The sequence below is a fragment of the Biomphalaria glabrata genome, chromosome 11 (genome assembly GCF_947242115.1).
Source record: "Biomphalaria glabrata chromosome 11, xgBioGlab47.1, whole genome shotgun sequence".
NCBI classification, from domain to species: domain Eukaryota; kingdom Metazoa; phylum Mollusca; class Gastropoda; family Planorbidae; genus Biomphalaria; species Biomphalaria glabrata.
Window position 1 is genome coordinate 3,194,956 of NC_074721.1, and position 24,237 is coordinate 3,219,192.

The following is a 24,237-nucleotide window of genomic DNA, read 5'->3' on the forward strand; positions in this document are numbered from 1 at the left end:
CTTTCAGGGTAAGTGTGTTGGCGATTCAAAGCTCAGATCACAAAGTGGATTAAAAAGACAAAAATAAGAGTTGGCTATTTCATTGTTCCAATATTAGATCTCTGTACTCCCTTACAAGTTCTGTAACAGAGAACAATAATTAGCACCATACAACATTTATTTTTAGAAAAGATAATCGAAGATGTACTTGAGGGCAATGAAGCATTGGAGGAAGAAAAATGACTAGCTTGGTGTTTGTGGATGACATAGATGGTCTGACAGAGACAGAAGAAGAATTAGCAGAATTGATGCCCATTGACAAGACCTCGGCAGCATATGGTATGCAAATCAATGCCAAAAAAAAACAAAAAAACACCAATTATGAATAATAGCCAACAGGGCTTTAAATATAAAAGGGACATCAGTCTTGGAGACGAAAAACTCACAAGTGGCAATAGTTTTAAAAACCAGGTAAATATTATCTCAGACGAGGGAATCAAACCTGAACTACTGACCAGAATTGCACAGTCCACAGCAGCAAAACTCAAAACAGTCTGGAAAGATAAAGGCTTAGCCCTCGACACTAAAATCAGACTGATGCTCTCCCTGGTCACATCCACATTTTTATGGCTTGCGAATCTTGGACGCTGCAGATCTCGAGAAGAAGATCCTGGCAATGGAACTTAGATGTTATAGAACAGTGATGCCCAAAATACGGCCCGCGGGCCAGATCCGGCCGGCGAAGTGGTTCCATCCGGCCCGCCAAAACGTCGGCACAAAGTGTAGAAAACCCCTCTCCAAAAAAAAAAAAAAAAAGGTTGAAAGATGAATCTTTACCTACGTTAGGGTCCTCATTTTTTCTCTAATGGGTTGGTACCATGACCTTTAGTAACATTTGCGTGCTTATGAAATGGGACTCTACCAGGAGAAGTGAATGTACCGTAACTTTTTTTGTGTGGAACATGATGATAGGCCAGCATGTTTGTTTCATAAGGAAAATTTGGCTGTCGATAAAAACAAAATATAAATGGCATTATAAAACAAATATGGCGGCATTCTTGATTTGAGCCGCGAATAAAAGATTGTTAAACTACGGGTACTACGTGTTTCTAATCAAATAATTTCAGGTAAATTATATTTAGTTTTTTTCTTTTTTTTTTTGTTGATGTGGCCCGCGACTCGAGTGTTGGAAATAAAATGGCCCGCATGTCGAGCAAGGTTGGGCATCACTGTTATAGAAAGATCCTAGTACCACTTACAAAGACCTCATCATAAATGAAAAGATTAGAAACAAAATTAATACAGCATTTGGACCCCACAATGACCTGCTAACAACTGTCAAAAATATAAACTTATAAACTCTATGACTACACCACAAGTTCCTCAGGGCTTGCAAAGACCTTCCTTCAAGGAACAGTACCAGGAAAAAGAAGAAGAGTTAGGCAGAGAAATCGACGGGAAGACAACGTAAAATAATGGACAGGCCTGCCATTGAATGAAATTCTATCACGGCGAAAGACAGAGAGGAATGGAGAAAGACTGTCAACAGATCTTGTATGATGCACGAGCTGTTTCCTATCACAATGGCCTACTGTCATGTAAAACATCAGATGTCTTATGTGCAATGCATCATTCAAATTAATTTGTAATTTGATCTGTTTCAAAATAAAAAAAATCAATAAACATCTCCCACTCTTGAAACACTTAAGTCGTAATTAAATTCATTGATTAGTGCAATCCAACCCCCCCCCCTTTTTTTTTAAATGTATGCCTCTACCCCCCCCCCCCCTTTCCGTTACATTTTAAAAACCTTCTTATACTTGTAACATCCCTTTCTACACACACACATACACACATACACACATACACGCAGACACACACACTCGCGCACGCACGCGGACACATACATATAATACTCATCATTCAATGAAGATCTCGTTTATTTTGATAATTATGTAATGGACTCAACAGAAATTATTGACGTTTTCAGATGCTATTTTTTGTTTTTGTTTTGTTTTAAGGATACTATTTCTGTGAAGTGGTTCCCATTTATCTTTGGCGATGTTATTTTATTAAACTTGGAGAAAAAGACTGAAATGGTTTTCATTTTTCAAGTTGTATTGTAGGTACAAGAAATAGTTGTTTTAAATTATTGACAAGGCGTGAGGGAGAAATAGAGTTAACAGGGGACTAAACCCAACAAATTTAGCCATATCTGTGACTACTGAAGTATTAGTTTCTCTTGTTGCTATTAAACAAATAATGAATTGCCAGTATAGTTTGTCCAACGTGGTTCGATGATGACCACTTTTGTCATCCAGGGGGCTGAGGGATTTGCACTTGGGTTTTATGCCTTCTCGTGTGGCTGGTGAGACCTATATAAGCCCAGAATGTTCGGCTGCACACTGGGCAGGTTATTTCAGCTGGAGCTAGTGTCATTGGCCTTGCTTTTCTTCTCTGGCGTTTTTCTTCTGCCAGCGCTGTTCTCTTTTCATCAGTAATTTGTGCGCCAGTTTTCACAGCGCGACGCCTAAATGCTGCTAGAAAGGCCATTGCCAACAAACAAACCACATTTGGCTAACTATTCGAAAAAACAAACATTTAAAAAATAAAAAGAACAGCCTTGATGTCACCTCCTTTATTCCCCTGGCAAAAAAAACCATTACACACAATATAACTATCTGATAAAAACATTTCACATTTAATGCTGTAGTGAAACTGGTCTGAACGTAGCCTTCGTTTATAACAATTTGTTATGTTAATCCACTAATAGTAAGACGAAATTCCTCACTCATACTAAAGATATCACTATTTCTATGTTCGAAGCTAACGAGTAGTCATTCTCTGGCTCTGCAAGGTTCAAGTTTCGTTAAAGAGAAACAAAATTCATCGTAGTCCATTTATCAGTGATGAATTTTCTGGCGATGTGGCAGGTCTGCAGCAGTACCACCTTCTGACAGGTAAACGATAATCTTCTTAAGAATGTTACCTGTCAGGCAACGATAATCTTCTTAAGAATGTTACCTGTCAGGCAACGATAATCTTCTTAAGAATGTTACCTGTCAGGCAACGATAATCTTCTTAAGAATGTTAACTGTCAGGCAACGATAATCTTCTTAAGAATGTTACCTGTCAGGCAACGATAATCTTCTTAAGAATGTTACCTGTCAGGCAACGATAATCTTCTTAAGAATGTTACCTGTCAGGCAACGATAATCTTCTTAAGAATGTTACCTGTCAGGCAACGATAATCTTCTTAAGAATGTTACCTTTCAGGCAGCGATAATCTTCTTAAGAATGTTAACTGTCAGGCAACGATAATCTTCTTAAGAATGTTAACTGTCAGGCAACGATAATCTTCTTAAGAATGTTACCTGTCAGGCAACGATAATATTCTTAAGAATGTTACCTGTCAGGCAACGATAATCTTCTTAAGAATGTTACCTGTCAGGCAACGATAATCTTCTTAAGAATGTTACCTGTCAGGCAACGATAATCTTCTTAAGAATGTTACCTTTCAGGCAGCGATAATCTTCTTAAGAATGTTAACTGTCAGGCAACGATAATCTTCTTAAGAATGTTAACTGTCAGGCAACGATAATCTTCTTAAGAATGTTACCTGTCAGGCAGCGATAATCTTCTTAAGAATGTTACCTGTCAGGCAACGATAATATTCTTAAGAATGTTACCTGTCAGGCAGCGATAATATTCTTAAGAATGTTACCTTTCAGGCAGCGATAATCTTCTTAAGAATGTTAACTGTCAGGCAACGATAATCTTCTTAAGAATGTTACCTGTCAGGCAGCGATAATATTCTTAAGAATGTTACCTGTCAGGCAACGATAATCTTCTTAAGAATGTTAACTGTCAGGCAACGATAATCTTCTTAAGAACGTTACCTGTCAGGCAACGATAATCTTCTTAAGAATGTTAACTGTCAGGCAACGATAATCTTCTTAAGAATGTTACCTGTCAGGCAACGATAATCTTCTTAAGAATGTTACCTTTCAGGCAGCGATAATCTTCTTAAGAATGTTACCTGTCAGGCAACGATAATCTTCTTAAGAATGCTACCTGCCAGGTCAGTTGTCATTATTATTATTTTTTCCAACTGGATTTTTCTTAAAACAATAAAAATTATAAAGTCTACACTAGTCTACAGTCATTTTGATGTCATCATTGCATATCAACAAATTTGGCCACTTCACAGATTTGTTTACGTGACGTTTCCCAAACAGGGAATCCTCATCTGAGTCAACAAGTACCGGTAGCCTCCCTTAGTTGTTGTTTTGGTTTGTATTTAAATTTAACCTTTCCATAAAACGATATTTAATAATTAATGGCAATACTGATTTGTTGTGATATTAATTAGCCCTATTAGTGTATTTTATCTTGCAATATGGGGGAACATCTTAAAAAAGTTTCATAAAATTATAGCGCATTTTGTTGTTTCAAATTGTTAATATTTCCTTCTGAAATGTAGATTAAAATAAGCCTACGTCATAGACAAACCTTCTGTAGGTCAGCAGAGGATGATACTGCCCAGGGTTCGGACTTGAGAGCAGTACAACAACAGTACGAAGCGCTTATTACAAGACCAGGTATCAATCATCGAAATATTTGAGTAATGGTTCTCTGAGAAATAAAAAAAATGTACCCATGCTCCAGTTTGAGAACCAAAAGTCAAGTCTTTACTTGTTTCAACCTAGCACACTTAAGACGTGCACTACATAGTCTGCTGAATTTTGTAAGACACGAGTCGATACTGTCGTGATCAGAGGACGTACCTTTGAGACAGGGTAAATTCATTTATCAGTATTAGCTTTCATCATGTCAGATATTGATGGTAACTAACATAGCACTTAATGTATACTGATACCAATATGGTTGTGGTAACATTTCCTTTTGTTATTCTGGACCAGATTAGTGATTTTGTTATTGATAGAGATTCTTTAAAAGAGCAACGTAAGTGCATTTTGTATGTATAGGCCTTGGTCTATCGCATACCTTTAGTAAAATCACTAAATTTAGAAAGCCTTCAGGATACAAGACTTAAAAGGGAAGTAGCAATTATACATAAAACACTAAATCATAATATTCAAATACAAAAACAAAATCTAATTAAAATACTCGGAAAGACAGAAAGATAAAAGCATTTTCCTCGTTTCATATGCTAGCACAAATTTGTACAAATGCTCCTTCTTCCCGAGTGCTATTAGAGCATGGAACGGGTTGCCTGAGCCAGCCAGGGAAACCAATGATTTGGCAGAACTTAAGTCATTGGTTAACAGGCGTAATCATCTTCTATTTTGAAGTAACATATGTGTATTTTTTATAAGATACGAAGATAGTATAGACGTAATAGCAGACTACTATATAAACTGGCCGACCAGGAAATTTTTACTGGGTCAACTTATCATGGGAAACGTGGTCGAGAGGCCAAGTGCGCTTGAACTTGGCTTGGTTTGGCTACCTAGAAGGCTCGAGGTTCGACACCCGACTCGGGCAGAGTTGGGTTTACTGAGCGCCTAAAGGCAGCACGGAAAACCAATTCCTAGATACCCCCTTCCCCCCCCCCCCCCACTGGTCCACAAATGAGATTGGACCAAAAGCGCCCTGAGCATGCTATAAGCATGAAAGTAGCGCTATATAAAAGCTATAAATATATAAATATATGACATCTAAATCGATAGTAAAGACAAAATGACCATCAAGGATTCGCTCTTCATCCAGATGAAATCTTGTGATGCTCAGCGTTAAGAATCTAAATTAAATATCCAAAACATCCCATTTCCCTCTCGATCGAAAATTAATAGTAAAAAAAAAATTTAATTTCCCCCCCCCCCCTTTCAGACCTTGAGATCTATGGGGGGCAGATAATGTAAAGGGTATCTGTTTGTGTGGCTCGCGGTTAACGAGGGTGTCATGTGGCCAGCACAATGACCTACAACCTTTTACTTTCCCCCAACTAATGTCAGGTACCCATTAGAGCTGGATGGACTCATAGGCGCCCCAAAGATCCCTAAAATTAACAAGGCTCTTTACCACTCAGCCAGCACGCCTACCGGACATTACTTATCAGTCACTGATTATCTTATATTATAAATTACAGACGTTAGGTCCCCCCCCCCCAAAAAAAAAAAGATGATTACGTCTTACGCGTGTCCTTAGGTCAATCTAGTCATAAATGCTAACTAATTACTTAAAATCTGCCAAGTCCTTGTTTTTCCTGGCTGACTCAGACAACCCATTCCATGATTGTTTGTGATCATTCTGTTCAAATTTTGCCAGCTCTTTAGTATCTCAAAAAAAAAAACACCTCTCCTTAATGTTTTTACAATACCTCTATTTAACTTGGTGGGTGGGCATGGATCTCAAAATCGGCTCTGACAATTTTCCTAGAAATGTAACAGTTGATTAATATCGCTGAGGTAAACATTGGCCACACTCGGAAAACTGTGGAAAAGAAATAAAATTTAAAATTTGGCTACAGAACGAGAAAAATATTTATCCTGAGCAGACTGCACGTCTTCGGGTATTTCCGCATTCATTGAAGAGTTTAATAAATTAATGTTCAGCGTATCGTCGTCTGGGTCTAGATCTATGGTCTTATCATTGGAATATTCTTATGTCTATTATGTATTCATTTAACCATGAGGCCCTGTATGTTGTGTAAAAGAGGTATTATTGTTTAAAAAAGTATTTTTGGGACCCCACAACTCAAGAAAACATTAAGAAACTGGAACAGACACAAAATAGAGCAGTGAGATTCATAACAAACGAATATTCACATTTGACTAGATTAACACCTTTAGTAAAATCACTAAATTTAGAAAGCCTTCAGGATAGAAGACCGTAAGGTAAAGTAGCAATTATACATAAAACACTGAACCATAATCTTCAAATACAAAAACAAAATTTAATAAAATACTCAGAAAGACACAAAAATACAGGCTCATTCTTCATCCCATATGCTAGGACAAATTTGTACAAATACTCCTTTTTCCCTAGTGCTATTAGAGCATGGAATGGGTTGCCTGAGCTAGCCATGAAAACCAGTGACTTGGCAGCATTTAAGTCATTGGTTAATATGCATGACTGAATGCATGGCTCGTAGGATGTAATCATCTTCTTTTTTGAAGTAACGTCTGTATCTATAAGTTAAGATAAGATAGGAAGTAACGTCTGTATTATATAAGATAAGAAGATTTTTAATGTTTTTCTTGTTATATTCCCGAAGAGCAAATCCAAGTATTCAAACTGATTTTAATTGAACTGGTTGTCATCGGTTCAGACGTTGACCACTTCACATCTCGTCATATGATGATCTCGTGAACAGCCACAGAAGGATGAACTTACAATCTTCCCATAGTTGGGTCTCAAAGGGACTCTATTCACTTTATCCAAAGATTTAAAAAAAAAAATCCAATAATGATTTTGAGTGATTCGCTTTGTACAGCAAAACATGAACTACTAACTTCCTGATTGACATTAATGTTAAAAGATAACTTGAATTCTCCCGTCATGTTCATAGTTCGTAAAAATCTTTAAATGTTCAGCATTGCTTTATCCATTTTTTAACAGACCCCTACGTGCATCTTTCATGTATGTAGTCACATTTGGCTAGCGTGTTCCACTCGTGAAATCAAAGGTTATTGATTCTACCACTTAAAATATCAATAAATAGTATACAAATCTGTGTGTGTGTGTTTTTATGAGCACACAGACCCAATTTATCTTATCTTATCTTATATAATACAGACGTTACTTCAAAAAAGAAGATGATTACGTCCTACGCGTCATGCATATATATATATATATAGGCATCAGTGAAAGTATGTGGGAAAACATAGCCAAAGACCGGAGTGCATGGAGACAGACTGTGCGTGCTGGGACAACCCTTGCTGAGAACAAAAGAATTGAAGCGACTTTAATCAAGAGGGAAAAAAAGAAAGCTGCCCTGTCTGCTAGCCCTAAATCAGAGGCATACACATGTACGAATTGTGGCAAAGTCTGCCGTTCTAGAATTGGCTTGATTAGCCACACCAGATTCTGCCCCGTCTCAAGATTAAGCCAAAACCAGTGACTCACTTGGGCGCATCCATTGCCTTTCGAGACAAAAGGAGCCATATATATATATATATATATATATATATAACTTAAATTCTTCCAAGTCATTAGTTTTCCTGGCTGGCTTAGGCAACCCATTCCATGCTCTAATCGAGTTTAAAAGTATTGTCCACACCAGAGGCGTAGTGGTAGTGGGGGGGGGGGGCAAAAGTGCAAGATGCCCCGGGCGCCACCCTCAGGAGTGGGAGGGGCGCCACACGCAGCCTAAGATGTAGGCTAATAATCTTTTATGAAGGAACATCCATGATGTAGGAAATTGTCGAAAGTGAAGTTATTACCGAGTAGCAAAGTTATTACTAATTATTATTTAGTGTTCAGTTGTTCAGATAACAACTTTTTCAGACCTCCAAATGAAAAAGTCTATATCTTGTAGAATCAATAATATTGCAATTACTTCTTCAATATATTCTAACGATACGGACCCTTGCAAGCATATATGTATTACCGACCCTGGCACTAGTCAGTAGGGATGTTGCTTCAGTGAATGGAATTTAAATACCTTGCGTGTTCCAAGATAAACTCCTTGTCGCTGATTGTAGGCCTAATCTTTCTACCCGGGTGTCACTGCCACGTCGCGGTCGAATAGCGCGGCCCCGGGGCCATAATAGTCACGAACATGAAAAGCCAACTTCACTTATAAAGTTTTCATTTAAAGAAAAGGTTTTATAAAACTATTTCCTTTACTCGGATTCATAAGACAAGTATTTATATCTTCGTTACATCTTACAGAAAACACGGCCCTTCACAATGATACCATCAAAAACAGTCAAACTATAGTTAGACTTACATCTGTGATACCCGCCATTATAACGACGCTATGACACAGAGAATGGCCAATCTTTTAGTCTGCATGATTAGTTTCTTAGTGTTGCATTTGGGATGCTGTCAATCAGGTGAGATAACATTGTCTCCTTCCAGCTCTTGTGACATTTTGAACAAATTGTGCTACGGATGGCTGCCTGGTCGTGCGGTTTGCGCGCTGGACTGTCGTTCAGATTTATCGATGGTCCAGGGTTCAAACCCTGCCCGCTCCCATACCCGTCGTCCTGCGGGAGGTTTGGACTAGGAACTAATTATCTTCATATTTGAAGGAACATCCGAAACATGTAAAACATTTCACAAAACATTTTTACGGATATGTACAGAACCAGGGCCGGTCTTAGGCATGGGTAAACTAGGCATCAGTCTTGGTCCTTCGACTGGTAGAAGCCTCGCACAGAAGTCTTAATATTTTTTTTAGAGAAGAAATAGCGAAACTTGTTTCAATGTTATTATTGGAGTGCACTTGCTTTTAATAAAATGCACTATCTTATTTTCCCTCTGGTTCTTTATTATTCTACTTCATTAGAGGTCATCAAATTTAATTTGCCTAGAAGGCCGGTCCTGACAATACTAACAATTATAGGATCATTTACTTAGTGGTATATATTCACAACAAACTAAAGAAAGCTCTGGACTTTGTTTTCTATTCTCACAGAAAGCTTTCTAAAAATGTACAGGAGTTAAGCATAGCCCTTTTGTGAGGCGCAGTGGCTAAGCGGTAATGCGCTTGGCTTTTGAACTGGGGGTTCCGGGTTCGAATCCTGCTGAAGACTGGGGGTTTTAATTTCGGGATCTTCGGGCGCCTATGAGTTCACCCAGCTCTAATGGGTACCTGACATTAGTTGGGAAAAAATTAAAGTGGTGGCCACATGACACCCTTGTTAACCGTAGGCGACAAAGACAGATGACCTTTACATCATCTGCCCTATAGACCAAAAGGTCAGAAAGGGGAACTTTACTCTTTTTTTTAAAGCTTAGCCCTTTACATGTACAGACTAGACCAATACACATTTCTCTATGACGATGGGCACAAGTCACAAACACACAGGCTGAGACATATACAAATTCCTATTTTCATGGCCTCGACTCGTTCATATGACATCTTCCCATTGGCCAACATTTGAGGACTGTTGTGTTTATAACAGAAGGAAAAGGGGGAGGAGAGGAATTCTATTAAAGTTTTTGTTACAAATCTTATATCAACTATGTCTGTCTGTTTTGTCTGTCTGGTACAAATCACGTTAATTCTTCCACTTCCTCTTCTCGGATCGAGTTCATACTTTGCACCATTACTTATTGTCGAAGAAAATAGAAACAAAATTAACCAATTAGTTAATTATTAGTAATTAATTAATTTAGTTATATATAGAAAAAGGGTGACAACTAGTATTTAGATATGTGACAGTAATTGTGCGGTTCTTTACGTTCTATATAATCTTTTTTTTTTAGTTTTTATTTTTATATTCTGCGTTTTTTTATTTTCAAAAAGCGATTCCATGTGCATTTATGAATCCACGTGTTCTGCTGAAAAGTTGTCCAGAAACGCTAAGGTTTAAAAAGTCACATCTGTATGTATATGGTTAGTATGGAGACTGAATGGGTGTTTCATTCCAAGAAATATATTTTTACTACTGCTAGCTGTGTAGTTGTTGATTTGAATGGAGAATTAACCTCTTGCAGTACAAGACACAGAATGCTCCAATTACCTGACAGAACCTTCTGGCGTCATCTTCAGCCCAAACTATCCGTTGAACTATAGTGTACTGTTGAACTGTTTCTGGTCGATAGAAGTTCCGGAAGATAACTTTGTCATTCTCAAGTAAGGTAGATTTCTTTATTGACTTATCTTGCAAATAACTGTAATACTTATTGTAACATTTAAACTATTAAAAAAAAGGTATTAACCTACTAAGTAAGTCAGGGTGACCAGGCTTAAAAGTATGAGTTTAATATTGTTGCAAATTGGCTAAAACTGACACATTTTAAATAGATGAGAGAGCTGAGCTACAGACTCTTGAAATGCTAGTCCAGCAAAAAAAGCTTCCTTTCGCCTGCATGACCGAACTATTGTTCTGTCTGGGAGAGGTCCAATCAAATATGAATAGATGACATCGCTAATTCCAGTGGCTCGAATCTCAAGATTCTCGGGGCTAGAGGTGAGACCAAAGGAATCCCCACCCTCTTCCTCCCATGTAGCACACTAACCAAGTCATAAAACATCCTTTAAGGAACGGCGTGTGGATATTGACAGGGTTGTTGGACTTTCAATACCCGACCAGAGCAACGAACAAAGCTCTTGGGCTCCCCAACGGGAGTCTTGTTTTCCTTCCCTATCGGTCTAGTCGCCCCTTATCACAACCGTGTCCACCCGGGCGCCACTTTGCGGCTGTGTAACGTAGCACGGGCGCCACGTCCCGATCACACAAGGACTAATGACATTGTGCATACGATTGATGTCAAACAGACTAGCGAATATACACCACGATACAATGGAACCGTTTTAGGGCACTTGGTTTAATAGTTATTCATATGAAAAAGTACAGACGTACGAACAAAGGGAAGTAATACAAAGAGAAACTGGGATGACGGATAAAGTACAGAAAAAAGGATTGTGGCCAGAAGATGTAGATCATTACTAAACAATTTAGCTTCAACCAAATCCTGCTTGCAGAAAATCATATTGAAAGATCACTGCTGCTAACTCTAAAGTCTGGAAAAATACAAACATTCTCTACATTTAGTACTGAAATGCCCACACAGTTTGTTTTTTTTAAATTGTTCGTTACACGTGGTCAAGAGGCTTAGTACGCTAGTACTTTACCTGGCTTGGCTACCTATGAAGGGGGTTCGAGGTTCGACACCCGACTCGAGCAGAGTTGTTTTAACTGAGCGCCTAAAGGCAGCAAGGAAAACCTTCTCCCAGATACCCCTCCCCCACCGGTCCACAAATGAGATTGGACCAAAGCGCTCTGAGCATGCTATAAGCATGAAAGTAACGCTATATAAATGCTAAAATTTAATTTATTCAATATTTCCGTATTCTGTAAACCAGGCACACTATAAAGCCTGCTATAAACATAATCTTCAAATACAAAAAAAAAAACAAAATCTAATAATATAGGCTACTTATGTACTCAAATGCCCCTTCTTCCCTAGTGCTATTAGAACATGGAATGGGTTGCCTGAGCCAGCCAGGAAAACCAATGACTTGGCAGAATTTAAGTCATAGGTTAACATGCATGATTAGATGCATGACGCATAGGACGTAATCATCTTCTTTTTTTTTGAAGTAACGTCTGTATTTTATAAGATAAGATATGATAATATTTTTTATAATATATAGCCTATATGTTGATTAGGGTCTATGTATTAGATTATAATAATAATTCTAATTTTAGAGTGGACAGGTCAACAAATGCCCTGGTTTAAAATTGTGTTCACTTGCTGTCCCAGCTTTACCTCCATCAGAACAGAATGTGGCTACGACTATGTCACCGTCTACGACGGCTCCGGAGCCCTGTTCCCGCAGCTGGGCTGGTTCTGTTACCAGCCGGACGGGATCGTGGTGAGGTCAACTTCCAACACCATGCACGTCACGTTCAGCTCGGACAGCGTGGTGACCGATCAGGGCTTCTACGCGACCTACACATCCATGGGTGAGTTACACATTTGTTTATCTTTCAGAGTGATACACGAGATCAAGGGTGATAAGTCATACATTCAAGACAGATTAGAAAAGATGTAAATGAGTTATAGCCCTTGCTTTTCCCCCTCTATATAGAAGACAATATTTTTTGTTTTGTTTTGTTTGTAGTTCTGTTTATGTTTGAACGTATACTAGGAGTGGCGGAAAAAATAGTAATGAAACTGATTTTTTTTATTTACAAAGGTAATTATTTTTCAAACACGAATGTTATCTCCCCTTCACTATAGTTTCCCATTGGGGGGGGGGGGGGCAGCTACACATTGGTGCAGCGGTTCTCAACCTTTTAAGCTTGGCGACCCCTTCTTTATAATCCCCCACCATGATACTACCCCCCCCCCAGCCGACACACACATACAGCAATAAAAGAGTAGGCAATAATAATCCATATTTTCGATGGTCTTAGGCGATCCCAGCCAAATGGTCAATCGGACCCCAAATGGGTCGCGATCCACATTGGTGGATCCTTATTTTTCACTTTTGGTAGCAGTGCTGTAGGCCTAAGTCTACAACCGATATTGTCTTTAGCATGTCCTTTTCATTCTTTTATTTGTTTTCCCGAAATGACGTCGTTTTTCAGTTTAGTAATAACACAAGGGTCACAAGGGCTGAGAAGAGATCAATCATTATAGAATGCCTGGACTTGAACCTACACCCCATCAACTTAGCACTTCTAATCTATTGTTTGTTTTTAAAAAAATATATATTATTTTTTATATTTCTTTTTCATGCATTTTTTTTTTGTTCAGCAATTATCATGTAACTATTAGAATAGCATTAAGTGATTGAGATTTAGTGTGTTCTTGAAGTAAGCCACGCACAATGTGTAGAAACGCTGAGTGATCTAGAGGGCAGCCTTCAAAGTCCATTCTATCCATTCAACTACACCAACAACCTACTCTGCACTTGGTTGATTCAAGTTCCGGATGAATACATTCTACAATTAAGGTAAAGTAGGGAAAATAACGGTTATCCTGGGTTTAATTTAAGCGTCAAAGTTAGCTTGGGTTTTTATCGGCAGCACAATCTGTTTCTATTACTAAACATGTGAAAAATTAATTTCAATAAATCTAATTTCGCGACAGGTTAGTCAAGAAATAATGAATAAACCAATTGGTTAATGACCTGTCCTGCACTGAACTATATTATTAAAAGCTGATTTTGTGTCGTCACTACTTTGTGGTTATTAGAGAAGTAGATCTAGCGACACTAACAGTATAGCGACACTAACGCTCTAGCGACACTAACAGTAGAGCGACACTAACAGTATAGCGACACTAACAGTATAGCGACAATAACACTCTAGCGACACTAACAGTATAGCGACACTAACAATATAGCGACGACACTAACAGTATAGCAACAATAACACTCTAGCGACACTAACGCTCTAGCGACACAAACAGTCTGGCGACACTAACACTATAGCGACACGAATACTCTAGCGTAATACGGGTTATTTTGATCAGAATTTGTTGAGGGCAAATCCCAATTAGAATACAGAATGCTTGAATCTTAGAATAAATGGACATGAAAGCGCTTAGCTCGAGGGATAGTACCAGCACCCAAGGCGGACCAAGAGTTAACATTAGTTTTGTCATTTAAACATATGTGATTCAGTAAATGCTGCAGCCTCAGTACATAGCTACGTTTAAACAATGCTACAATATACGTAAAATCACATTGAAAGTAATGATTGGCAATGTTTTCGATTCCGAAGCTAAAGGAGGAGTGCAGTGTTTCACATGACTACGCTAACCCAGTTGCGACCTGTATATTGTCCCGCAACTCATGCAGACAAAGCCGTTGTCCGAAGGTGGTCTATTTAAGTTTTCTTTTCGTCTTCTGTGTGTCCCTCGGCCTTTATGAGAACTCACGTCTCTCTGAGAGGCCATCTGCTGCCAGCTATTTTCCTCTGAGCAAGTGAGAGGAAACTGGCACTTTATTTGATCTTCATAGCGCTTACGAGGGAAGGGGGGGGGGGACCTCTGTTACGCCGTCCTCCTCTAAGCTCGCCAAAGAAGAATCCCTTTGGCTCGCGATTTTCTTCCAAGCGGGATAGGTGTCCGACCCAGTGCAGCTGTCGAGTGGTAATTAGTGTTTCTATTCTATCCACACCGACCTCCAGCAGAACATAGTTATTTGTAATGTAGTCTTGCCAGCGTATGTCCATTATGGATCGAAGACGCAAATGATGGAAGCGTTCGAGGAGTCTTAAATGCCTTCGATAGAGCACCCAGGTTATACACAAGCGTGTTGAGAACCACCAATTCTAATAAAACATTGAATAATCTTTCTTCATTTCACTCAAAACCTTTTTTTTTTGTTTTTTTCTTTCCAGATTTACTAAAATAGAAACTGAATGTTCACAAGATTTCGTCTATGTCTTTGACGGCAGTGATTCCGCGGCACAGCTCATGGGTCGATACTGTGACACGCCCAGCGAAATGGTCCTCGTGTCCACGGCTAACCTTTTGTATGTTGTGTTCACATCTGACACCGCCATAACTAAGCGAGGCTTCTACGCTAATTACACAGCATTGGGTAAGCGAACATTGAAAATAGCAGTGAAGGCATACACAGCACTGTGTTATGGAGTGTGTGTGTGTGTATAAAAAGTTTTGGGATGATGCAATAGCATGAGTTTAGAATGACTTTGTGGCGATTATATAAAGTAGTGCTCGAGTGGGGCTTATAACAGCGGTTCTCAACCTTTTAAGCTCGGCCACCCCTTTTTACAATATACCACTCTGCCGCGACCCCCCCCCCAATAGACAAACACAGCAGTAGAAGAATAGACAATAACAATCCTTATTTTTGATGATCTTAGGCGACCCCTGGCAAATCGTCAATCGACCCCCAACTTGCCCAAGGGATCGCGATCCACAGGTTGAGAACCCCTGGCTTATAAGGAAGGAGGAGCTGATGTAACAGAAGACGATTGTAAAGACGAAATGGATACAGCAAGTAGATTTTAGTGGGTTGAAGGTAGCAACTATATTTTTAAAATACTTAAAAGAAAAGTTTTCTTATCCAAGGGGAAGAACTCGAAATTTGCACCCATGTATCAATACCTTAGGATTATTTCCCTTTTCCATCTAAACTAAAATTAATAAATTAGCACTATTTATTTTACGAATTGTTTTTTTTTTAAATTCATTCGTGTGATCAAAGTGTCAACTTGATCCAAGACTGGAAAGTGAGAGAAATCACGTGTTCAAAATTTGCACGAGACAGACAGACAGAGTTGGTTTATATAAGCCTTGTAGAAATTTAATAACTTCTTGCATTCTAAAGAATATTTTCATAATTAATACACTGATATGGAATTCAAGTCATTGATTAACATACATGACTACATTGATCTAGGGATACGCGTTGGACGTAATCATCTCTTTTTTGAAGTAACGTCAGTATTTTAAAAAGATAACATCTCCAGAGTTTAAACCACTGAGTTTACTTTGAGGGACCAAAAAAACAATGGCAACAGAACGGATTGTGAGGGGAAAAGGGAGAGAACTCTAGCGTCTCTTTATTGCATCTCAAGCTCAAGCGGGCATGTTTGACGCTAGAATCCGATTTTTATGGACTACATGTGAGAAATTTCTGGTGTGGCCAAGAGGAAAAGGTGAGCGGATGTTTTGGTTGTGTAGGCTGAATACATTCTGATGAAATCACCAGGTGGTCTGTCCTAGTTCAAGTTAATATATACTGAATTAAAAGTTGAGAGGGTTACGAGCAAGTCAGGAGAGATAAAAAAAAAGTGTACTTTTAGTGAGTTATAACTTGTTTAAATGATCATTTCACATATCAACTTTCAAGTTCAATCTGTGTATATTTAAAAAAAAACAAGCAAAATAATAATAATAAAAAAAACCTTAAAAAATAAAGCTAATCTTAGGGGAATAATTCCGCACAATGTCTCTTTCTAAAATATAGAAGTTTGTTTTTTCCTTCAAACAAAATAATTAATTGAACTTATTGGTTAATGTTTTAATTGATTCATGTTTTGTTAGGTATAATGTATAGTTGTTTAAAGTTTCAAATTGATCCGATAATCGGTGTTAATTGGTTAATTTGTTTTATTGATACACGTCTTGTCTACGCATCTGAATAATTGTGCAAAGTTTCAGCCTGATCCGAGAATGTGTGTGGGAAAATTAACAAGTACAACAGGCAGAGTTGATATAAGCTTTGTAAATATATATTTTGTTTTGTTTCTACAAGATGCTTGTTTATCTTTATCTCAAGCTCTACATTAAGAATTAGATACGCCTTAATCAATTTAGTTGTACTAACTGATTGGCGCTACAAAGCAACGACCGAGTGTCAACACGACTTCATAACTTCTCTTGCCTGATTTTAAAAATCAAAAGGAAATCAATTAGATTAGATTACAGATCATTTAAAAAAAACCAACAGGTCATACTTTCTACCTTGCACTAAGAACTCTGTGATATAAAACTATACTTTAACTTTTACTTCAAATGGTCGAAAGCTAATTGATATATACTTGAGATATTAAATGTCAGTACTAAATATTTCTTGGAGGCGCGGTGGCTGAGCGCTAAAGCGCTTGGCTTCTGAACAGTGGATCCCGGGTTCGATCCTGGTGAAGAGTGGGATTTTTAATTTCGGGTGTGTTGTGTGTGAGATATGTCTATGGCAATCTTGTCAAATAAAGCAATGGTATTGGTAGTCTAGTAGTTGTTATCCCATTACAATTCGACAACACATCTCACACGACATTCCTTAACTACTATAAACACACACACACACGCACTGGACATGACCTTCTGATGCGCTGGACACACGCAGAATAAAACAACTCAGTTACACTACACTTTGGGCACCTCTGAGTCCACTCAGCTCTAATGGGCACCTGACATTAGTTGGAGAAAAGTAAAGGCGGTCGGTAGTTGTGCTGGCCACATGACACCCTCGTTAACAGTAGGCCACAGAAACAAATGTCCTTTACATCATCTGTCCTATAGACCACAAGGTCTGAAAGGGGAACTTAACTAAATATATCTCGGTGGCTCTTAGCTTAAGCTTGTATAGGTAAATCCGGTCCTGATTTTAACAACAGTTAAGGTTATAGTACCAAAATCAGACTGATGCGATCATTGGTTATGGCCACATTCGTATATGCTTGCAATTCATAGGCGCTGACTGCAAAACAACAGAGGAGGATCCTAGCAATGGAATTGAGATGCTACATCAAGATCTTAGGTATCACATACAAAGACCGCATCACATATGAGGATATTAGAGAAACGATTAGTACAGCAAACGGAACCCGCGATGACCTGCTACTAATGTAAAAAACAACAACGTAAACTAAAAATCTATGGCCATATTACAAGCGGGGCTCTTAAAGACCTTCCTTCAGGGAACAGTACCAGGAAAAAGAAGCAGACAGAGAAACCGAAGGGAAGACGACATTCAAGAATGGACGGGCCTGCCATTGAAAGAGATTCTATTTAAAGCAAAAAACAAAAACAAAACAGAGAGAAATAGAGAAAGAAAGTCGACAAATTTTATGTTCAACAGAATGAAGGGTGATAATGAAGAAGGGTTATCGACTATTTCTGAAAGTTCATAAAAATGATGAGTCTAGTTATATTAGATACTATAATATACTATCTTATCTTATGAAATACAGACGTTACTTCAAAAAAAGTGATTAAGTCCTACGTGTGTTCCTCTTATTAATAAATTAGTTTCAGTAAACTTATTGAACTTATTGACATGCTTTTAAAATCCATTTAGATCTAGCCTATATCTTTCTTCTTCTTTCTTTTTAAACTTTCAGGTAGAGTTGAGCCTTCGGCTCTTAGAACTCTAGGCCAGCAAAAGTGAACAAGAGCTCCCTCTCACCGGCCTGAACAGTGTACACTGTTCTGTCTGACGGGTGGGTCAGACTCGTGGCAAGAGACCGCGTACACTAATACCCCCGTCATTTTCCTTTTCTATACCAGGCTAACTGTGCGGGACACGCCATTTATGTAAGGGCCCCTTGAGGAACAGCGCTTGGATTGTGACAAGGTTGTGGGAGCTTTTTTTACAACTCCGCAAAGTGCAATGAGGATGCTCTCGCACCCCCTTAGGCACCCCCACAGGAGTCTTGTTTTGCTACCCTTTAGCCTAATCGTTTCCTCTTACGATCGTTTCCACCCGGGCGCCACTATGAGGCAGGGTAGCATGCCCGGGAGCCTATATCTAAGCCTATATCACGCCAAGACCCCAAAATGTATATCAGAGTCTATTTAGTTTTCTTGTTTCAGAAAAGATCTCCAGTTGTAATGAAGTCTTGACCAACTTGACTGGTGAGTTCACCAGTCCTTACTATCCAATGTACTACCCGAATCATGCTGATTGCTCCTGGCTCATTGAAGTCCCAGTTGGTTACTTTATATCTCTTAGGTAAATTACTTTGTTAAGGAGGAAAGTGTGTGCGTATGTGCTGGTGTGTCTATGTGCATGTGTGTCTCTGTGTATGATGTATTATGTGTACATGTGTACATGTGTGTATGATGTGTGTCTGTGTGTATGATGTTTTTCTGTGTGTATGATGTACGACGTGTGCATGTGTGTATGTGTGTATGATCTGTGCCTGTGTGTTTTTGTATATGATGTATAATGTGTGTTTGTGGGTATAATGTATGAAAAGTGTCTGTGTGCATGATGTGTGCATGTGTAACTTTGTGTATGATGTATTATGTGTGCATGTGTTTCTGTGGGTATGATGTATCATGTGTGCGTGTATGACGTGTGCATGTGTTTATGTGGGTATGATGTATGATGTGTGCGTGTATGACGTGTGCATGTATTTATGTGGGTATGATGTATGATGTGTATGACGTGTGCATGTGTTTATGTGGGTATGATGTATGATGTGTGCGTGTATGACGTGTGCATGTGTTTATGTGGGTATGATGTATGATGTGTATGACATGTGCATGTGTTTCTGTGGGTATGATGTATGATGTGTGCGTGTATGACGTGTGCATCTGTTTCTGTGGGCGTGATGTGTGTGCGTATGATGTGTGCATGTGTTTCTATGGGTATGATGCATGATGTGTGTGTGTATGATTGATGTGTGCATGTGTTTCTGTGGGTATGATGTGTGTGTGTATGATGTGTGCATGTGTGTCTGTGTGTATGATGTATGATGTGTGCATATGTTTATGTGAGTATGATGTGTGCATGTGTTTCTATGGGTATGATGCATGATGTGTGTGTGTATGATTGATGTGTGCATGTGTTTCTGTGGGTATGATGTGTGTGTGTGTATGATGTGTGCATGTGTGTCTGTGTGTATGATGTATGATGTGTGCATATGTTTATGTGAGTATGATGTGTGCTCCTCCTATACATTAAACTATTCACTCACTATTTAACTCCAATTCAAGTACCCCTGTTCCCTCACACCTCTTGCAAGAAATTTCCCACATTCCTAATTTCTCTGTTATTTGCTTTACAAGCACAAACCTCCCTGTGGGGGGAGGGGGGGAAGGCTGGCGGTGTTCGAACCAAGGACCGTTGGGTGACAGCTAAGAGCGCCTTCTACTTTATCTTAGATCCCCCATTAACTAGGCATTAGATATACAATACAAGACACTTGTGTGACTGTAAAGTGTTTTATAAGTGCTGATAACGTGAATGTTCCTTGTCTTACAGTAATACCTCTTCTGGTATTATTAGAATGTTCACGGTGTATTAATTAAATGTCCTTCCTCACGCTGAACTTGTTGTTGCGTATGTCTACTAGATCTACTGAGTAATATGACCTCAACATATGTATATTTAGAAACAGCTCTCTAGCAGCAGACGAAATATAATAAATCACATAAATGCATATCATACTCCAAAATAGAATTTCATTAAACACACAACTAGCAATACTTCAATACTTAAACATAAGACACGTCTGTCTTCCTTGTATTACATGGTGTAGAGTGTAGACTGCCTCTGACCATGTGGTCAAAAACCCATAATGCACTTTGTGACCCCTTGATTTCTCCGTGCGAGATCATATTTTCCATAAACCAGCATATCTCGTGATCCACAGCTAATAATGTGACTAACTATCAATCAGTGATGCGACACTGACATAAATATTTATAGGCTTTCTCTCTCTTCTTTATACATAAAATAAACCTTTTTGACCTTGACCTCTACTTACCCGCCATGTCTCTAGCTTCCCTTACCTAGATACAGAGTGTGGCCCAGACTTCATCGCAGTCTATGACGGCAGCAGTTCCAGTGATCGTCTGCTGGGCACATATTGCAACGTGACCGGCGGCCAGCGGTTGACCCTCGATTCCAGAAGCAACAGTTTCTACATTACCTTTATATCGAACACGTTTGTCACAAGGAAAGGGTTCGAAGCTTACTACGAAGCGTGTGAAGGTGGGTGACGCCTATTTTTATAGATTTGGTAGGGTTCAGGTCTGCGCGATTATCTTATCTTATAATATACTGACTCCCTAAGATAACACAAAAAGATACTTACGTCTTTCATGTGCTGATATTTATGTATTCTTCTACTCGTGATGATATTTATGTATTCTTCTACTCGTGCTTATTTTTTAGAAACCTAAATTCTGCTAAGTCATTGATTCTTCCTAGTCAGTTCAGGCAACCCATTGCATGCTCGAATGGCACTTGAGATGCACCAGTGGCGTAGTTATGGATTAGATGGCCCGGGGGAGGGAGGAGCTTGACCTTTGAGAGGCACTTCCGAATCTTTTTAGGGTTGGAGGAAAGTAGGCTACCCGACAGCTAAATAGAGGATCTGGGTCAAATCTTATTGATGGTTGTACATTTGATTTGGAATCTGAGACACAAGAGTACTATTGAAAACCTGGTTTGGAATCTGAGACACAAGAGTGCTATTGAACACCTGGTTTGGAATCTGAGACACAAGAGTGCTATTGAACACCCGGTTTGGAATCTGAGACACAAGAGGGCTATTGAACACCTAATTTGGAATCTGAGACACAAGAGTACTATTGAACACCCGGTTTGGAATCTGAGACACAAGAGTGCTATTGAACACTTGGTTTGGAATCTGAGACACAAGAGTGCTATTGAACACCTGGTTTGGAATCTGAGACACAAGAGTACTATTGAACACCTGTTTGGAATCTGAGACACAAGAGTACTATTGAACACCTGCTTTGGAATCTGAGACACAAGAGTGCTATTGAACACCTGGTTTGGAATCTGAGACACAAGAGTGCTATTGAACACCTGGTTTGGAATCTGAGACACAAGAGTGCTATTGAACACCTGGTTCGGAATCTGAGACACAAGAGTGCTATTGAACACCTGCTTTGGAATCTGAGACACAAGAGTGCTATTGAACACCTGGTTTGGAATCTGAGACACAAGAGTACTATTGAACACCTAATTTGGAATCTGAGACACAAGAGTACTTTTGAACACCCGGTTTGGAATCTGAGACACAAGAGTGCTATTGAACACTTGGTTTGGAATCTGAGACACAAGAGTGCTATTGAACACCTGGTTTGGAATCTGAGACACAAGAGTACTATTGAACACCTGGTTTGGAATCTGAAACACAAGAGTACTATTGAACACCTGTTTGGAATCTGAGACACAAGAGTACTATTGAACACCTGCTTTGGAATCTGAGACACAAGAGTACTATTGAACACCTGGTTTGGAATCTGAGACACAAGAGTGCTATTGAACACCTGCTTTGGAATCTGAGACACAAGAGTGCTATTGAACACCTGGTTTGGAATCTGAGACACAAGAGTGCTATTGAACACCTGGTTTGGAATCTGAGACACAAGAGTGCTATTGAACACCTGGTTTGGAATCTGAGACACAAGAGTGCTATTGAACACCTGGTTTGGAATCTGAGACACAAGAGTACTATTGAACACCTGGCTTGGAATCTGAGACACAAGAGTACTATTGAACACCTGCTTTGGAATCTGAGACACAAGAGTACTATTGAACACCTGGTTTGGAATCTGAGACACAAGAGTGCTATTGAACACCTGGTTGAAATCTGAGACACAAGAGTGCTATTGAACACCTGGTTTGAAATCTGAGACACAAGAGTACTATTGAACACCTGATTTGGAATCTGAGACACAAGAGTGCTATTGAACACCTGGTTTCGAATCTGAGACACAAGAGTGCTATTGAACACCTGGTTTGGAATCTGAGACACAAGAGTACTATTGAACACCTGGTTTGGAATCTGAGACACAAGAGTACTATTGAACACCTGGTATTTGTACGTATAGGGTAAACGTGATTGATCGTTACAGCATCCTCATTATATAATGTCCACAAAATGATTTGGGAAAATGGATAACTTTCCTACTGTACTGAAGGGTATTCTTGCATCTGACCATGAAATAATATCTGCTTTTTTAAAAATGTGTAGCATTGACCTTAGTATCTTTATCAATACGGATAAACAACAACGCGTAATTTCGTGCTGGTGCTTATCTATTGGCTTACTCTGAATTTAAACCTTTGTAAAGTCAAATTATAGTATGTAACTTTAATTGTATTTGTTAACTTTATGCTCTATAATTATAGATATTTTATTTTTTCTGTTTTCTTCCTTTATTTTGCAGAGTTTCAACTATAGATTGTATCAGCCGTCAGCCAATCAGATAGGTTCTACATTTCAGCGGCGGAGAAATAATAGAGATACCAACAATAAATTTAAATGTATATCTTGTTTTTTGTTTTAACCAAGTGAATTTTAACCAGAATAGAAATGATATTGTTACAAAAGGAAAACGTTAAATAAAACTTTAAAAAAATCAATAAAAAAAGAATTAGAATAGTGCATGGCAATTCTCTGACTTGTGTTTCATTTCGCTAAAGTTGTTAGAGGCAGTGCTTTGTTTAACAAACGTGTATCAGACTACGAAGTTTTGCCCCGTGAGGACGAGTTTTGCCCCGTGAGGACGAAGTTTTGCCCCGCGAGGACGAGTTTTGCCCCGTGAGGACGAGTTTGGCCCCGTGAGGACGAAGTTTTGCCCCGTGAGGACGAAGTTTTGCCCCGTGAGGACGAGTTTTGCCCCGCGAGGACGAGTTTTGCCCCTCGAGGACGAAGTTTTGCCCCGTAAGGACGAGTTTTGCCCCGTGAGGACGAGTTTTGCCCCGTGAGGACGAAGTTTTGCCCCGTGAGGACAAAGTTTTGCCCCGTGAGGTAGATCATGACTAGCTGATCGTGGCGTATCGAGACAAATCGTTGTAGTGACGATTGGTCTCGGTCGTATGCGCTGTGGACTGTTGTTTGATGGTCACGAAGGTCCCGAGTTAGTGGCTTGCCTGGACGTGCGCTACGCACGCTGGACTGTCGTTCGGTTGTCCGGATGGTCCTTGGCTCATACCCTGCCCGCTTCCACCCCACGTGGTCCAACGGCTCTAGACACTGGTCATGACGTCCATAAATATCCGAGACATTGTTTGGTCAATGTCATCCTTCCTGGACCAGGACTAAAGAACAATAAGCAGTGACCCACGTAGTCTATGTTCTAGTCATGGAAAAAACAAATCAAAATTTAAATCAAGCAATAACAAGCAAAATATTAAAAATA

At 39.2% G+C, this 24,237-nt stretch overlaps 2 protein-coding genes across 3 annotated transcripts in view; one reads left to right on the plus strand and one right to left on the minus strand.

Moving 5' to 3' along the window:
* LOC106079871 (latent-transforming growth factor beta-binding protein 1-like) overlaps nt 1–24,237 on the minus strand; it is an 83,599-nt gene that overhangs the window by 50,236 nt on the left and 9,126 nt on the right. The gene's annotated exons all lie outside the window — the stretch shown is intronic.
* Nucleotides 4,687–23,488, plus strand: LOC106062808 (deleted in malignant brain tumors 1 protein-like). 2 transcript variants are annotated; one of them, XM_056003944.1, is made up of 9 exons: nt 4,687–4,778; nt 8,839–9,002; nt 10,612–10,750; nt 12,385–12,587; nt 13,444–13,582; nt 14,976–15,178; nt 18,922–19,060; nt 20,838–21,049; nt 23,263–23,488. In XM_056003944.1, exons 2-9 carry the CDS (start codon nt 8,927–8,929, stop codon nt 23,274–23,276), a joined length of 1,125 nt encoding a protein of 374 aa, XP_055859919.1. In that variant the 5' UTR covers nt 4,687–4,778; nt 8,839–8,926; the 3' UTR covers nt 23,277–23,488. The 2 variants fall into 2 exon arrangements, with proteins under 2 accessions (XP_055859919.1, XP_055859918.1); XM_056003943.1 differs by lacking the exon at nt 4,687–4,778 and adding an exon at nt 4,868–4,944.

Coding starts and splice junctions, on each gene's coding strand:
- LOC106062808 (XM_056003944.1), top strand. CDS start 8,927: ATGACACAGAGAATGGCCAATCTTTTAGTCTGCATGATTAGTTTCTTA. Junction 15,179..18,921: donor CGCTAATTACACAGCATTGG/GTAAGCGAACAT, acceptor TTCTTGTTTCAG/AAAAGATCTCCAGTTGTAAT. Junction 19,061..20,837: donor GGTTACTTTATATCTCTTAG/GTAAATTACTTT, acceptor CCATGTCTCTAG/CTTCCCTTACCTAGATACAG.